We start from the raw sequence: 18,401 nt of genomic DNA on the forward strand, positions 1-18,401 counted from the left end.
GTGAGCAGTTTCAATGTGCCTTAGTTTCCATCATCCTTATAGTCTATGCACTTTTTTGCAGCAAGAAGCAGATGGATTCATTGGTTTGTCTTTGATTGCTGAACCAATAAGAAATGTCCCTATATATTCTCTTTTTACTAAAAATATTCAAAAGGATGTATGCTTAGACTAATGCATTTAGTTTGTATTGGTATCAGTTTGTTCTATGTCTTTTATCAAGTGTTTTTACAAAGTAGCTATTATTACATCAGTAAGCTGAAGTGTATTAACTAACATGAAAAATTCATTCTCTCAATACGACATAATCTTTCCTTTTAAACTTTCTATGTTTCAAACAGGATTTACATAAGAGTCTTTGAAAATGTTAAAAACCTGACAAAATTGAACACAACATGTTGTGTTGGTGTCACAACCTTTACAACCTTCATCCCCACCAGTTAGTAAAACATGCATTTCTTTGCCATTGATGTACTTTGGCTGTTCCTCAGGCTGTGGGTGGTGCTGTAAATGAAGGGAATTGTTTTGCATATAGTAATGTAATGATAGCAGAAGTTTTAACGGCGACTGTTTGCCTGAGCTCCATGGGCAGATATAGAGACACATTCAAACATTTGTAGCAGCTTACAGAGGCAAGTTGACTTTTAATTGAACGCTTTAACATCTCACAAGAGTTGCACCATGACGGCGTTTTGGGCGAAGACATTTTTTCCTGCTGTTATCATGATGTCATCAGCTGTCAAAGGGAGAGTGGAAAAAGAGCTGTCTCCAGAGTGCAGAGAATTCCTCTACATGGGAACACCACCGAGTGGAGTGGAACATCCGTCCCTCCAGTTCATTTGTCAACACTACAACAAGAAGCCGCGTTATGTGACGCTGTACAACATCATGGACCACATACCTGTGTACTCAGCCTACACGTTCAAACGCTCAGACGGGGAGAAATGTGTGGATGTCCCATGGATGTACGAACCTCAGGTAAAGACAAAAAACATGGTGCACACGTCACTAAGAAAGCATGCTTTAATTGAACTGCTCTGAGAGGTTGTGGCTAGATCTAAACTTGTTCAAAAGCTTCAATGCATTTTCTTGTCCTAACCTTCATTATTATTTGCATTGGCTTTTCTGTCTCCCTAGCTATCCACATATTCTGACACAGATGAAATGCAGCCTTTCCCGAGTGGTTACATGCACATGAATTTTGAAGATGCCCAAGCTGTTCTCGATGATTACACAAATGCCATCCATTACGAGCGTGGTACCCTCAACCCAGACGCGCATCAGAATGAACCGGATGACAAGGCCTCCACCTACACCCTCACCAATGTCGTGCCTATGGTGCCGGATTTCAACAACCGAGTTTGGAGCAGACAGGAGCACATCATCCGCAAACGGCTTAATAATTACTGCCGCGGAACAGCTTACATTGTCACAGGTATCACCACGTCAGGAAAGATGATTCGCCGGCAAAACATGAACCGCATCGCAGTGCCTTCATACTTGTGGTCGGCTTATTGCTGTGTTGACTTCGACCACAACACACCCTATAACGAGCGCCATAAGTTCCCATCTTTTGCTCACTATGGTCTCAATGAGCACGACAATGAGTTGATGGAGGTCTCAGTTGAGAAGCTGAAGGAGTTCCTCACGAGGACAACTTTTGTAGCTCAGAACTTTCAAATCTTTGTGAAGGATTGTGAACCAGCAGCTAGTCTAACCAAATAGGCTGACATAACTGTCATGGTCTTTTTCTGTCTCCTCTTCTTACAGAAGCTAAATTAGTTGTGACTTGAAGGTGATATGATAGCATTAACTATGAACCTGCTTGATTTTGATAAATCCCAGGCAGGTTAGTGTTAAGAAAATCCATCCAGACGTTTTGTTCATTGACACCATCGTGCTGTTCCTGCTGTAAAATTTAAAATGTGACAATATTTGTTGCATAATACTGTAAACTGTCTTAAATATAAAAAATAATTTGTATTATTATCAAAGCACATTTAAATTGAAAAAGTTTTCAGCTCCTCTCTCAATCACTTGAACACCCTCCATATGCCTTAATAATAACGTGGACAGATACCCCTGCTTTGTCTCTCACATGAATAATAAACTGTTTCAAAATTAAATTGTCTCTAATGTTGTTGTTTTTGTATCTTTATTAGCATACTCTAACATCATACAGATTTTTTCTTATCGCTAAACTTTTAAGAAAACATGATTATTTAGAATAAAAGCTGAACAGCCTCGTTTTGTATTGTACTCTCTTTTTATCATGACAATTTTACCAAACTAAAATGAAAAATCTCGCACAATGTTGATGCACCAGCACTAAAACTAAAAAGACTACAACTCATTGGTTTTAATAATGGTTCAAAAATATTGGGCTTCGAGGGTTGAGGAGTCTGCAGATATTGTGTACTATTGTGTCTTACCCTTGAAAGCATTAGCGGAAACAGACATCTGCTTTGCATGTGTAAAAGAAGAACTACAGTGTAACCGATCTGATCACATTCTTTTCTCTGACACATAAATTATAATAGGCACCTTCTCTTTCTTTCTGTCTCAAATATCTTTCTTTTCTTTCATTCCCACTGTTACTCAGCGACTAAACAGAAAGTAAAAACAAAATGCCCATGAATAAAAACTCTGTTTGCTATACTCGAAGGGACGGTGTAATTTTTAGAAAGAAGTATCAGCTCATTTTTCCCTCTGCAGTTCAGTGTAATAAAAACACTCTCTTTGATTGATAACATTCACAACTTCTGAATTACTGCTATGTTCAACGGGGGAGGGGGATTTTGCATATATGAAAAAGACTTTACAATGGCAGACCAGTTTGCTTAAAGTACAGATGAGGCAGGCTAGAGTAGAGGCTTCACTTGTTAGACAAAAGTTGATGTAATACATGTTAGAAGGATACATGCGTGCAGAACGTGTCAGGGCCTAAAAGGACATAGACATTTTTCAGGTAGAGGGCTTCTATAATGACATCTACTTCAGAAAACTGTGCCTTTCACTTGGCAGCTCTCATGACAATGCTGACCTTCGTGTTGCTCCAAGAGGCCCAGGCTGGAGTGGTGGTGGATTTCAACCATGCAGAGCGGTGTAAGGACTCTCTGTACATGGGCACTCCACCCCGAGGCTACCTCGGCAACTCTTTTAAGAAGATCTGCCAGCGCTACGAGGATCAACCGCGCTATGTCACCCTATATGACCCTAAGGATCACATCCCCATCTACTCTGCCTACACCTTCAAGAAGTCAGATGGGGAGAAGAAGGTGGACTTTCCTTGGATGTTCGAGCCTCAGGTGAGTATAAGCTTCAAACCAACCTTTAGTGGATAATTTTTCTGTGCATGTAGATACTGCACACAGACCTTCTTCACCATCTCCATCTTACAGTGTGTTTTCATAGTTTCACATCATTTAATGTGCTCCATCAATTTGTTAGAATTGATCATGGATTCTGTTATGTCTTTAGACAAAGAAAACATACACAGAACAATGAGCAGCTTAGAGAGCCGGAGTGACTATTGCAGTTACTACAGGCAACAGAGTGTGCTAAAGATAAGCTTCTTTATTAACTATGAATGGTATTTGAGATAATGTTGCTTGACTTGATATGGTCTAAGGGGTAGTTATGTAAATGTGCCATTTGCAAAAAGGTGTTATGTGAATGTCTCTGAATGTAGGTAAACAAATTAATTTCTGCTTTATCCTTTCAGAAGTTATAAAACGGCACACTAAATGTTCAGCAATCTAATCTTTTCCTTCTCGCTCTCTTTCTATAGCTGGCCTCAGAAAAGAGCAGCAGTAACATGGAGCCTTTCCCCCAATCTGCAGGCATGCATATGAACTTTGAGGACACTCAAGCAGTCCTGGATGACTACGCTAATGTGGTTCAGTATGAACGTGGCCAACTCAGTCCTGACGAGCATCAGGCTGACCCTCTAGACAAAGCCGCCACCTACAGCTTGACAAACGTGGTACCCCAGATCAGGGAGTTTAACATGGGTCCTTGGGCAGAACATCAAGACATCATCCGCCAACGTCTCAACAACTACTGCCGTGGTAAAGCCTTTGTGGTCACAGGCGTCACCACCTCTGGGCAGACGATTCGTCGCAGCAACCTGAACCGGTTGGCCGTTCCGGAGTACATGTGGTCGGCTTACTGCTGCACCGAGTTTGATCAAAATGCACCATACTTTGTCCGCTACAAGTTCCCTGTGTTTGGAGCTTATGGGCTGAATGATCGAATCAACAACCACATGGTGGAAGTTCCTCTGAAAAACCTGGAAAAGTTTCTTAAAGGGAGGATGAATGTGGATCAGAATTTTCAGATTTTTTATAATGATTGTGGGCCAAACAATTAAGAAAAAGAGGGCATGACCTGAGTAGGAATATATTGAGAATAAGCTCAGTGCTTAAGGTCTGGGGCTTTAGTGAACTCATAGTAGAGTTGAGTGTAATTACTAATTCATGTTTAGATTGTTTTTCTTGATTTTGTCTGTGAATTGTCTATACGGTAACAATTCTCTAACATTAATCCTGAAACCTAATGAGTATCTTTTTTAGCAGAACATTATAATGATATGCATTCTAAATTGAAGATAATCCACAAATCTGCATATTTAAGATGATGTCCCGATATGTTGGTTTAATAATCACATGAATTACTTTAGCTTTTGTCAAAGTTCCAATAAAACCTATGGAAAATGATAAAGGTGAATGTCTTTATTATGATCACAAAAACAATTATGTATAATGCCCACAGTGGCTTCAATAAAATATTCAGCGACTTAACATACCTTAAAAGTTTATTCAAACAAAGCTTTTCACAAAAATGTCGATCAACTTTACTTTTGACTCAAAGCAAAAACACACTAGAGGGTATTTACTTTCCTCATGCGAGCTTAAGATGGTTGGATTCAAACAGTGGGTAATAGAGCAAGAAATAGAGCCTGTATTTTTATCAAGGTTTTTAATATTTTTTTTCTTCCATACAATACATTTAATGCAACAGATTACTGTACTAATTTTCCAAATAATACAATTGTTTTGGAAAACATGCACATATTTTTAACATTCAACTTTCCTGATATCAGAATCAGCATACATAATATATATATATATATATATACACACATACACTATGTTTATTTCAGGACCAGGATCAGTCATTCATTTAGACTATGTTTATTTTTGGCAGTCTGTAGCATACAAAGGTTATAAAACGATGAGTGATCCAGAGATGAAACTTTTTTCCATGCCACCCACGCCCGCCTCTGCAGCTCCATGTTTTCGAGCTCACACCCGTAGTAGTGAGGGTCCAGGACAAGCAAGTAACTCTCCCTGTCCCCTGTACACACTCCTAATATCCCCTTAGAGGAGTTATCCCTGTCCCCTCCCATCATGACTGGGGACCCATGCTTCTGAAAGTGCTGATGCAGCCCTTCAACTGCAACCTGCTCCAGCTCTGCACCTCCACCTCTAACATGTACCAATTTACAGGGGACATCATAGAAATAGTCAAGGACCAGGGACGCTTCAAAAGTTCCAATCCACTCCTTGGAGCCGGAGAAGGAGTCTGGTTTGTCCCCCATGCTGACCAAAGCTTGTTGGATTTCAAGAAGGCTTGGTGGAGGCCTGTGTTTGTCCTGAATAGGGGACAAGTTATGACAAAGCCAGGAAGCCATTGTTTGAATTGTGCGGTAGCCACACCCCCAGCCTCTGTCGTCTTGTCCATCACAGCCATAATGAAAATATAGGTAGTCTCCTCCAATCAAGGAACATTTCACAGCACCTGTACATGGATTAGGAAGACCAATATGCACATTCTTTGATAAGATCTGGGTCTTCCTCTTTATCTCCACGTGGGTAGCGCCACTTCCGCCCCAGTCAATCTCATCAGATTTCTCGTCTGCACACGTTTTATCCATTATTTCACTCTTTAGTGAGAGTACATGTTGCTGTCACTATAATGCATAATACTTCCAAATGGTCCCATCTGTTTATAAGTGCCAACAGTAGCACGGTGTAACATCAATAAATGCCCGTTTGGTTCACTTGCTCTCGGTTTTGAGTTCCGCCTTAGCGCAATGGTGCCTTCAGGAGCTTTTCGTCCGTCTTGTAAAATAGCAGATGCAACCAATTGTCCATTTAAGCCGTCCGAAATCTACTGGATTATAGGATTCTGAAGGGGGACATGTATGGATCAAGTAGTATAACTTTTAGCAGGTTTTTCTTGGAATAATAATGGTCAATTTTAATAGTTTCTAGTAGCAACGTTACCTACATCTTGGTGTTCCTATATTTCAGCAGACTTTGAAGGAAGCATGTTGTTTAGCGCCACCTGGTGCACGCTGAAGGAAAACACACCTCATCACACCTGGCTCTAATTAATTGTCTTCTAATTAACCATTTTTCTCATAACTTTATCTTTGCAGTAATGAGACACTGTGATTGAATGAGTCCAAACGTATTTATTTACTTATTTTAACTTATTTACTTATTTAATCACGTCTCATTCCTTTATATTAGTAACTCATTTCAAGGTATATAGTGAATGTCTTGTCTACCAACCAGCTTGTGTTGTTTCCTGCTGTGGTTCCCACCTCTACAGTCTGTTAAGGGGAACAACAACTGTCATACCTGTTGAGTGTATAAAAGTTAAGGCAGTGTTTCTGTATTTTATTGATCCTTGTGTATGTTGAGGTGACTGTGGGTTAGTTGGTAGTGGTAATTCTAGAGTCTGTTAGGCAAATTCAATCTGGGGGCCCTCCAACCAGCGTTCATCACCAATTCTTACCCCTTTTCTCATTTTCCCCCCTTTTTTTCTTGTTGCTATAAAAAGCAAGTTCCTCTTTATTTTTCTTTTGATTGACAAACTTTAATGAATTCAATGGTTAGCAGGGTAGCAAGAGTGAGCCCTGTAATTATTTCAAAATTTGCACATATCGTGCCACAGATTTGGTTAAAGTGTGTGTGCTCTTAGGACCAGGGGGGCCCCCTGGTCATTTAGCAGTTGTCTGCCATGCCTTTTGATAAGCAGCGCATCTGTCAGTTGTTAAAGTCGATCATTGGAGGTTTGATCCCCATCTCCTGCAGCTACATGTCCCTGGGCGAGATGCTTAACCCCAAGTTGCTCCTGCTGCTTCAATGGTGGTGAAAGAAAGTGAATGAATTGGGTAAGTTACCTCTGCCATCAGTGTGTAAATGAGTGTGAATGGATTGGTGTGACCTGCAGTGTAAAGGTAGTCAGAAGTTTAAAAGAGCGCTGTCTGACGTTCATTTACCATTTACAAATATTCTACTTTGCTGTAACGTATTTTACAGGAACAAGGTCAACAGTTTCTGTCAGGCTTCGCCAACCCATTTTAAATTTTTTTTAAAAAGCTACATTTGTCTGAGCGCTGAAAGCAGACAGTGACTGGGGATCCATTAATCCCAACCTGACTACCTCTGACTTTAACTATCAGTGCAAATGGCCTCCTGCACTTCTCCTGCACGGAAGGTGAGATCTTGAATCCTGACGTAACCTCTGTTAGATATCTGTGTAAGAAACAGATGCTTATTTTTCTGTTTCATACTTATTACAACAGGAATGAAAAAATAAGTATTTTTTTTGTTTTTCCTTGTCCTATGTACATGTTCCTCTATGTGTAGCTCCTCAGTGTATAAACAGGGGAAGCTGTATTTTAAGAGCTGGTATTGAAGCCCCCTGTCACCCTTCTCTTACTCTTTATGTTGACTACTGTGGTGCTACGTTTAATCCTGACCCTCTCTCCATGCCAAGCTATAAGTTCATCACTAAGTAAATGTAAATATTTAGTTAAGAATTAAATTAAACACATTACAGCACTCATATGGCACAGTGCTAAATCCAATGACATGCTAGTGATATAATTAGTATAATAAATGTACAATCACAGCCAAGTGCTGTCGTCATTCAGTTTTTATTTAATTAAGTTGAACACATCGTGTGAAATAAATCTAATTCATGGATTCATGCTCCGTCATTACAGGTGTCATATGGACAGTATGGTGTCAGGATCCTCATCCAAATTCATCCCACAGAAGCAAAATGACAGACAGTGCTTCAAGCTTTCCAAATCACCAAGGAGTCAATGGATTAGGTAACAGAACTTTATTTGGTAGTAGCTCATAGTTTTTTTTCTGCATAAAATCATTGTTTGAAATAGTAATCAGTGTAGCTCAAACGGTTCTTTTCTAATCCAATGATTTCTGTTCCTTTTCAATCTGCAGTTTTTTGGTAGACATAGACCTTCATTCAGGTGATGCTGGTCTTGATTTTTTTGTTTTTGTTTGTTTCAGCCGTTGAGTCCTCTGATGTAAAGTGTGATTAGCTGGAGTAACATAGCTGAGCTGAGTCAGAGTATGTCTGTCATTCAGGTGGCCTTCAACAGAGGGAGACACTGCTTTATGTGAGTGCTGTTACTCTGATGACTGCTTGAGTCACACTAGTGACATTCACAAGAGCACAGCTGCTGGTCACAGACCTAAACCAGATTCAGGTTCTTTAATTTAACCAATAGCAAATGATGGTTTGATCATATCAACGTAGGCATTTCATTTATATCTGAACAAGGTTACCTGAAGTCATTTTATTAACAGAAAGGAGGCATGGGGCAGATACGATAGTTGGTCACCCTTCCACCCTCCCATTGGACAGGGACTTGGTTAATCACCTATCTCCAACCTAACAAATAGGTGAATGAAGACCCAAACCAAAAGTTAGACAATCAAGCATCCACCACATGCTGTTTTTTCATGACTCATCATGACTGTTGGGAATTTGTTGGATGTGAACGTATAATCGAAAAATCATGGATTCCAAGCTATAACATTACCTCTAAAAATGTCTTCTGGTAGATAGTTGTAAAACCTATTAAAATGTCCCACCATTTGAGATTCATTTTTACTACTTTGTTGCAACAGTAGACTAAAAGATGCTCCCCAACACACATCATCTCACCAGGTGCAGACGTTTTTGGCAGAAGAAATGAACTTCTTTTATGTAAACTGAGTAATTGACTTCAATAAACTAATGTAAGGATGAGGGGATAATTGCTCTCTGACACACAATTAAAGCTCAAAAATACTACATGCAAAATGTTTCCTAAAACATATTAGAAATGGACTAAACCTATGATATATATTTTAGTTGAATACTTAAATTACCTCAAATATTTTCAACAGTTATCAAAACCAGAGGAAGCGTTCATTTTTTTTTTGTTGTAACAGGAAACATGTCATTGTTGCCTTGGAAACATAGGATGACATGTCAAAGACTTCTTACATAATAGAACTGCTTTATTGTTGTATGTGCTGCATGCTGTTTTGTCTGTTTGTATTCAGTACCGTTAACTCAGAGATACTTTCATCAGAAAAGGGAAGGTGGAGTCGCAGACAGAATCACTGCCATGGTTTCACCATCAGCCTCAACGTCAACTTTAGTTTTGTTTTGAATAAGAGCCCCCTGGTGGCTAAATTGACATACTATGAAGAGGTTTCAGTGGGATATTAAAGAGGCAATTATCTGACGCAGTCTTCCAGTCTTCATAGTGATGGGGGTTTTTTTTGTTGGCAAATTATGATCTCTGAATTGAAGTTAGATATTACTCACTATTATATTGTATATACTTTATCAATCTCTGAGGGAAATCCTGGTTTTACACTTTTGTTAAGTGTACAAACTTGTTATTACACTTATTATTAAGAGACATGCATCTCACACACATAGGCCCAAATCACACACATGCACAAACAGGACCTGTGGACATGCATTATTGGAGAGATGTCAGAGTGTGAAGGCTCCATAGCGGTTGAGGGTTCGGTGCCTTGCACAATGGCACCTCAGTATTACTGACTGGGACTTGAACCAGTGACCTTCCAGCTCTTAACCCAAGTCCCTACGGACTGAGCTACCGTCGCCTCAAAACAGTAGTTCTTTGGTTATTTTGAAGTTTTAAAATGTCTCTGAAATGAGGGCAGAAATCCTGTCTGGGACCAGCCGTTATTATTTCCATCGTGACTGAAGAATGGCTAGTTTTTTACTCAGCCATTAATATTGATTGCTATGAAAACAAATCCATGGGACTTTTCACAAAGAGTTTGGAGGACAACAATGGAACCTAAAATATCTCTGAGGCAACATGCATGCTAGAATAAACAGACATTCGAGGAAGAATGGGGCAGACACACGGCCATACACAAATGATGTGCTTTACATGCCGCTCTGCACTAGAAGCACTTGTCTTGTCCTGTATACTGTAGTGAGAGATATAGTGACAGAACAAGGCATGAAATGTTACACTTTTATTTATTTTTATTTGTCAAAAGTTTTTATTTTATTTTACTGTAAGTTTGAGCAAACATATTTCATCAAGAACAAAAAAGTTGGTACGCTCCTATAACACATCTGTTAGATGATAAAATACTTTTATTTCCATCCATGGATGGAAAGTTGGAAGTTTCAGGATAAAGTTCTTGTCTTTATAGACATTTGATTATGTGCAACATGCAAAGAAGAACCTATTTATATGTCAATGAGTTGATCACACATGTTTAAAAAGGGATTGTTGAAGCTGTTATTGATCATAATGTGAAAGGTAAGGCACAGAACCTTTCGTACAGTTAATCAATGGTTTTGCCAATCCAGATTTAGTGGTGCAGTATTTACAGCTGGTTGCCCATGAGTTACCTGTTAAAGTCATTATTTCACTAATTATTATCTGCATTAAGTGACTGGGCAAGCTTGTATTATTTGTGGTTAGTTATTGGTGAATGCTTTCTTGTGGCGTCTGACCAGTGTGTTTCCTGGAGTGTGTGATGCAAGTGTTGGTCTTGGCATCACAAATCAGTGTTGTTTGATTTTTTTCCCTTAGTTGGCACGTTTCAACACAGCATTCCAATGTTAAAGTCCTCCTCGATTGTAAAGTGTATTCCTATACTTTATGGAACATGCCACTGTTGGTTTGGGGGAACATAATATTGACATCATTGTTCTGGGTACTGTTGATAATTGTAGCTGTTCTATTAAAGCCTCAAGGGGAGGGGTTGACTTTAGCATGAACCTTGGCCAAGATCAATCTACTAGAGTACAAACAAAGCTTTGACTGTTACCTACATAAATACTAAACGTAAATATGAGTGAAATCCTTAGAATTAACTATGTGTTTGTAACATGTCCCTCCAGAATTCTTTTATTTTGTGTTTATTTATTTTTTATCCAAATAAAAAAAAGACTAGGTTGTTCACCATCTATTTGGCACCTTTTGTGTAAAATGGCAAACTTACTGATAGCTAGCTTGGCACAACACTGTAAAGTTCATGCACGAGCATTAGCAGGGGCACACAACGTAGGGTAGCTTTCATTATTGAGAAGTCCTGGAGCGTTCTGTCTGTATCTGACTAACATGACTCAGAATAAGCCCCAAGGCCCGTACAGTAACTCTCATGTATTCATTTTTTCAAGAGACTCCTCTGCACATCCCTTTTTTAATTTTTATTATAAACTAAGCATCCTTCATAATTACATAAAGCAACTCCTGTGAAGTTTTACAACATTATGTACAAGAGGCTACTGCAGGTCTGGTTAGTCCAGGAGCAGTTTGAGTGCAGGTTAGCGGGGGATTGGGGACAATCGTGCTGAAGTACAACATGGGAAAGTTTTGCCCAGTGTGGTGTGTCCTAAGGCTGCAAGCGTTTCACCCTCATGCTGCAATGAAAACTATTAACCTTTCCTATTTTAGCATCCTAACCTAGTCTGAAAGCAGAGAGGAGACCTTGCCTTTATGTACACGACCTGCTGCATCTTGAACATAATTGTTCACTGACTTGTTGTTCTGAGTGTAACATGAAGATACCGCGAGAGGACAGCCCACAGAGCTCAGGCCATGTGCATACCGGTTTGTAAATGTCACTAATAGTCTACTTTTTTCATTGTCAATTAGTCATCTGTTATTGAAACAATTAATCCATGCATGCTTTACACAATTACCTAAAGGCTCACATTTAGCTATCAGCTTTTAAATTCAGCATCACTTTTCAGACTTCAAATATGAGAAAGAGATTGTAATATCAAACAGTGCAGCAGTTGCCTTGGATTTTATATACAAATATACCCTAAATACATTGTAAATCACTTTTAATGGTCAAAAACAGATGAGCATAAGTTTTTCTTTTTCATTTTCCACATGGAAATTAAAACATTTTTACAGGTTAGAAAATGAAGGGATATCCACCAAACCATGATGCAAGAATTCCTGTAAAAAGTACAATAATATTTACAATGTCTAGTTTAACTCTAACAACATAAATGGGGCAGATTAAGAGTTGTGATGTCATGTGGAGAGACAGATGATCGATCATAGGAAAAAATATATCTTAAAATTATGGTTAATAACACAGTCTGACAGTTTTTTAATGATCCTGTTCGTCAATATAAAAGAGAGCAAGATAGTTCAGTGTAACCACAGCTTCTGTCCATCTGTTTTTCAATGTGACAAAGAAACTCAACCTTTTGGATTTTGAAATGAAAATTAACTTGTTTTTCATCTTTAAATATCTGTCTAAGAAACCAAAATCTAGAGACCAAAACATGCAGAGGCCAAGAACAGCAACAGATAAACAAGACCCCCAAATCAATGGTGTATTTATAGCCTACTCCAAAAGGGGAGAGTCTGTCTGCCTTTAATATGGTCACGAGTCGATGATTCCAAATGGGAGGAGACTTAGAACTGAAGGTTTTATCTCCCATACTACTTCTAATAAGTACCACAAGCCGGTCTGCATTCTGTAAATGTTATGTTCTAGAGGAGTAAAAGGGCACTATAATCTCTTACTGATATGATGGTGCCTGATCCAATGAGAACTTTGTCAATAAGGAGTCAGATTAAATAGCAGAGAAGCACCTGACAGATATGATCTTGGTTCCTAGTAATGTTAAATACACATGCTGCAGCATTGTGGACCAGTTCCTATACAGTCTTTTTTTTTAAGGAATTGCACAAATCCATCCAAGATGTGACACATTTTAAGATGTCTGATTTTGCTATGTTGTAGATTTGAAAAAGACTTTCTTGAAATTTGTTGTATAAGAGAGTTAAAGGCCTAATTAAATAAAACTCCCACATTGTTTACAATGGTGCTGGATGCTGGGTTGATGTTAACAGAGGTGTCTTGTAATTCAAATGTCCCCTACAAAAAATAGCCCGCAGACATTTATTGAGTAGCTGATTGACAAGCATTGATAATTATGATTATGATGAGCATCATCTGCAAATCACGAGCACCCTCTGTACATGTTTCCTGATGATATTACCTAAAGGAAACATATATAAAGTTTGAAACCCTGTATTAACTCTCTGACTTATTTTATATTTGGGGTCCGCAGGGACATGGGTTGTGAACCGGAGGGTCGCCAGTCCAAGTCCCGATGTGGACCAAAATACAGTATGGAAGTTGGTCTGGTAGCTGGAGAGGTGCCAGACCACTTCTCGAGCACTGCCGAGGTGCCCTTGAGCAAGGCATTGAACCCCCACCAGCTCAGGGGGCGCTCTGACATCTCTTCATTAATGTGTGTCCACAAGTTCTTGTGCATGTATGTGATTCACTGTGTGTGTGTGTGGGAAGCCTGTCTCTAAAATAAGAGAGTGTGAACCACAATGTCCCCCTCAAAGATTAATAAAGTATATAAGATACAGATAAAAAAAAACAGCATAGAGATCTTTTCTTGATCGTTTAGAAACTGAGAACGATAAGTTGAATACAATTTAAAACAACTTAATGCAATACAATAAAATATATTCTGATAAACAGCCTACTATTAAGAAATGAACACGAGTTATATTCAGGGTCAGCAAGGCAGGAAAATACGAGACAGGACAGCCCCACGAGTGTGTGGCAGCATGAAGTGGAAATGACAATCTATGAGAGGCTCATTAGATAACAGAAGGTGAGACAAGAGGAAGCTAGGCCATGAAAAATACCACACATGAGGCTTGGATAGACGAGAGCGTTCCAGATACTCGAAAAGAAACAATGACACAGCATCCAAAGTATGTACGGGATGTGTTAGAAATAACCATTTATTTAATAGTTTCATAGTATTGAAATTCCTTTTTTTTTTTTCAAAATGAATAGTTAAATAGCTACATTTATAGAATTGTATACATTATTGAAATTCATAGCAGTATTAAAAGGGATAATCACATGATTGGCTCTCAGTACTGAACCAAGGGTTCCATTAGAAGATCAGGGAGTTCACCTTCCTATGGATTTATTTGAAGATTGGTCCGGAAACTTTTTTCAGGCAGGGTTGTCACTAACCTTTGCCATTATTGTTCTGTTTCTATTTACTGTGCCAATGTCAGATCTTACTTCTAATCTTTGGGTTTGTGACTTCAAATTTACCAAACAGATAATTCTATCACCTTCACAGGTATATTAAATGTATTGGAAATAATTGTATCCTCTCCATGAGTCACTAAATGTTTCCACCGACCACTCATCTTTTTAACCTTCAAAACTTAAACATAATTGAGTCACTTGAAAGTAAATGGTATGACATATATCCTTAATTGGTCATTCTTGACTCTCTGTAACTGAACAATTGCTTTATAAAATATCACAGAAAAAAAACAGCTGCCACTGTTGCAGCTGACCTGAAACGTTACATTGACAAGCCAAATGTATCCTGAAATAGGTAGGTTGCATGTGCTTTCCAGCTTATAAATCAAACCTGCTAAATAAAAGAATTTGCACTTTTAAAGTTTAGTATTCTTTAACGTGAAGCCCTAATCATAACCGTGTAAAAGCATACCCTATCATAGAAGCTACAGTGGCTGTAGACTGTCATTCTTGTTTTGACACATTTGCTATCTTGAGCACTAAAACACCAGTAACATGCGGTTACTGGTGTGGGCTAGTATGGGCATTGGGACAGAGGGGATTTGATATTGTACCCATTTTTGTTAGGTATGGGTGGAGTCTGGATATACTTTTGTAAACCTGAACCAAGTGACAGAGGAGTACAGTGCAGTGAGAAACCCCAGTGATGAGGCTCCTGTCCTGGAATGATCTCTCACTTGTGGCCATCATCATGGGATCAATTTAAGGTCATTAGAGTGATAAGACTCTGGTTACTGTGAATGCCTGCAAGCTGAAACAACTTCCGACTTCGTCACTGTCTACTGTCTTGGCTCCTGCCTTGGCTCCTGTGTCCCTCACAGTCAGTCCCCCTATTCTTTTATGTTAGCTTCCTGTCTTGTGTCGCGCCAGAGGAGTAGACCTTGCTGGCTGTTTGCCCAAAACCGGGATGAGAAAGCAAAACACACACAAACACCCGCACATACACAAACACACACACACACACACTCAAACACCCGCACATACACAAACACACACACACACAAACGCACAGATGTAAAATTTATGGATTGCCCTCTGTCTAATATGACATAGTCTTTCACTCATTGAGTTAATTACATCCTCTGTGGGCATCTTTGTTAATGTGGTTGGGTATTTTTGAGTGCGGCACAGAGAAAGAACGTTCACGATCACCCCCAAATTTACAAATCCTTTTAATTCCAATAACTGTGTCCCATTCCAACCGAGGAGTCACTGAGACTGGACTCCCCTGCCCCCTCCCCACACATCCCTCACCTCCCACCCCAATCCCCTGCTCTGGCCATGAAGCATGGCTTGCAGCACGTACCTTGTCTCCCTCTCCTCTCTCTCTCTCATGTTGGCTCAGACATAAGCAAACAGCCCTTTGAGCAAAGAGTTCAACAATCAGTCAACATTGTATTCAGCTAAGCTCGGCAGTGACCATAAAGCTGACTCACGCAAGACAGACTGTAGCGAAAGAATGCAAAGGTATTCAGGGATGTATGGAAAATGACCTTGATTAAATTGTATCATTTCTTACTTTTTAGAATTACGATATCAGGAAGCCACTTTTTGAATAACATTTTGTCATTTTAGTAAAATAACGTTGCAAAGATAAATGTGCAACATGGTTACATATATTTATATAAATATAAATATGCACAAGGATGAGGCAATTTATCCTTTTTGTTCATATTGACATCACTCATTCCCTCCAACTCATTTGATTTAAATAAGACATTTTAACAAAGTGTACCAAAGTGCCAAACATTGAATTATGACTTTAATCACTTTTTTGGGACTTGGTTTTATTCATAAGCTGTCTATTTTTGCCTTCAACCTTTTTTTATTTGTTTTTCCTTAAATACACATCCATGTTTGATGATCACACAAATCACATCTCAAAAACAGTCTGCATAGAAACGTGTCAGTGACTGTTATCAGTCTTTCAAAGTATTTGTTTGAGTGAAGCTAAGTGTGTCAGTTGACATTGCATTTTGGCTCCTAGGAATGAAAATGCAAACACTCTTATTTCCTGTCCGGCGGACGAGCCTCCTGCACGCCGCCTCTGTGACATACCGTGGGGACTTCTAGGAAATGTCTATACGTTTCCTTTACTCTGGCTCCAAAGGGACTGCCTGGGGTCAGGCTGAGGGCATGGGACACAAACTGACCTGCATGGAGAGCAAAGGGGAGAATATCTTTATGTCATCTTTGGACACTTAATAAATTAATAATCTCAATTTGATAACCATGAATTACACATCTATTACAAAAGACATTTGACATTTTATTAAAGTATATCTGCTCCCATTTATACGGCTTTATCAAATTCATGCAATGCCATCCTGGCTCATATGTTTGTACTGTTCCTATTTGCTTTGCTCCGTATTGAGAGATACCTATTCTAAGAATGTTACCACAGATGACCTCAAACTCTGGTGCTGTACATTGATAACTTCTTTGAAATAGCCTGCACAGTCTTGCAGCAGATGTTTTTTTTCAACATCATTAATGGCCCAGATTACTTGTTGTTTCTAGAAACGTGAGTCATTTTGTGCCAGAAGTTTATTTGATTAAACCTTTTTTTTGCCAGATGAAGAATTTTACATGCAGGTATAGGTGTAGCCCCACTGTTTTAAAATAAATTCTGCTTTTTTGTTTCTTTTTTTTTTTCAAAGAATTAGTTTGTTTGTTCTAAAGGAGGTTTAAAACATTTTTTCCTCAATGTGACATTCCCTGGATAAATGAAGGTTAAATAAAAAATAACAATAATATTGACTCCTTAAACTGGAATTTATCAACAGGTAAATGTGTACATTTTTTCAATCTCACAATCCATGTACTCTATTGTGAACAAGACCATGAAATACTTGAACTCCTTCACTTGAGGCAGGGACTCACCCACCTGAAGGAAGCAATCCACATTTTCCTGCAGAGAACCATGGCCTTGGAATTGGAGGTTCTGACCCTTATACAGTACACTTCACACGCTGCTGCAAACCACCCCAATGCCTGCTCGAGGTCCCAATCTGAACACCATCCAGAAAAAGCACAGATGACCACCACCTTGTAAGTCTGTCCCAGACCTCTATATGGCCCTGAAGAATTGTGTCAGCTACAACAGCCTAACAATAACAACAGCAAACTCTGCCAAGGATATAGCTGTGGCTTCCCCTGGATCATACTTTGACTTCTCATAGGAGGACATGTTTGTTGGGTTCAGGAGAAGAAATAATTGCAATTGCTTAAAAAAGCAACATTTGCCAAACCATGTTCAAAATAAAAAAGCTCTATTTAAAAAAGTATATGTATATATATATATATATATATATATATATATATAACCTTTAGCAACCAGTGGGTTGCTTGGATCAGGGTAACCCACTGTGCCCAACCTACCTGGCTTCCACACAGGAGTTATATACTGTGTGTTTGAAATGTCTCTCAGCAGCTTCAGGGGTCATATGCAGATTGTGCTGTTCTGTCTGACACTAACCATTAGAGCCTTGTGTGGTGTGTTGCTACATATTTAAGGTTCCCTTCCAGTCCCTACCGAAGAACAGCACACAGGTCTGAGAGCTTTGTACTTCTCAACGATGGAGGGGTCGCAATCCATCAGCTCCAATACATCCAACATAATGTCTACTGTGACACCACTCCAGATGTTCAATTTGCTCTTTGACCCTCCAGCAGGTGTAACACAAGTACTACAATTAGCACTGCACGTTTCTTTCATTGATCTCTCAAATGAGTTCAATAAACTCTTACATTTGTATAGATGTCTAATAATCCAGTTAATCAGATCATGCACTGTGAAACAACTGTACAACACAATCAAATCCTTCAAATCTCCCCCTCTTTCTTCTCTCGTATGCTGACAATTACAGCAGTTACAGGTAGGTATCGGTGTTGACTGTAAATTCCTGTGAAGAGGTATTACATTGAACTGACACAACAATCGAGTGTCGATTAGTGTCGTCCTAATTTACC

At 39.1% G+C, this 18,401-nt stretch overlaps 2 protein-coding genes across 2 annotated transcripts; one reads left to right on the top strand and one right to left on the bottom strand.

Annotated features, from left to right (window-relative positions):
• Positions 1–723: 723 nt before the first annotated feature.
• On the top strand, positions 724–1,722 carry LOC306841667 (endonuclease domain-containing 1 protein-like; the record flags this gene model as incomplete). Its single annotated transcript, XM_079371614.1, has 2 exons — positions 724–975; positions 1,135–1,722. The coding sequence occupies 2 exons, from the start codon at positions 724–726 to the stop codon at positions 1,720–1,722; spliced, it is 840 nt and encodes a 279-aa protein (XP_079227740.1).
• Positions 1,723–5,129: 3,407 nt separating this feature from the next.
• ufsp1 (UFM1-specific peptidase 1) lies at positions 5,130–6,086 on the bottom strand. Its single transcript, XM_079371955.1, has one exon. The coding sequence runs from the start codon at positions 5,933–5,935 to the stop codon at positions 5,174–5,176; it is 762 nt and encodes a 253-aa protein (XP_079228081.1). The 5' UTR covers positions 5,936–6,086; the 3' UTR covers positions 5,130–5,173.
• Positions 6,087–18,401: the final 12,315 nt, after the last annotated feature.

The sequence above is a fragment of the Symphodus melops genome (assembly GCF_947650265.1).
Source record: "Symphodus melops genome assembly, chromosome: 20".
Classification (NCBI taxonomy): Eukaryota; Metazoa; Chordata; class Actinopteri; order Labriformes; family Labridae; genus Symphodus; species Symphodus melops.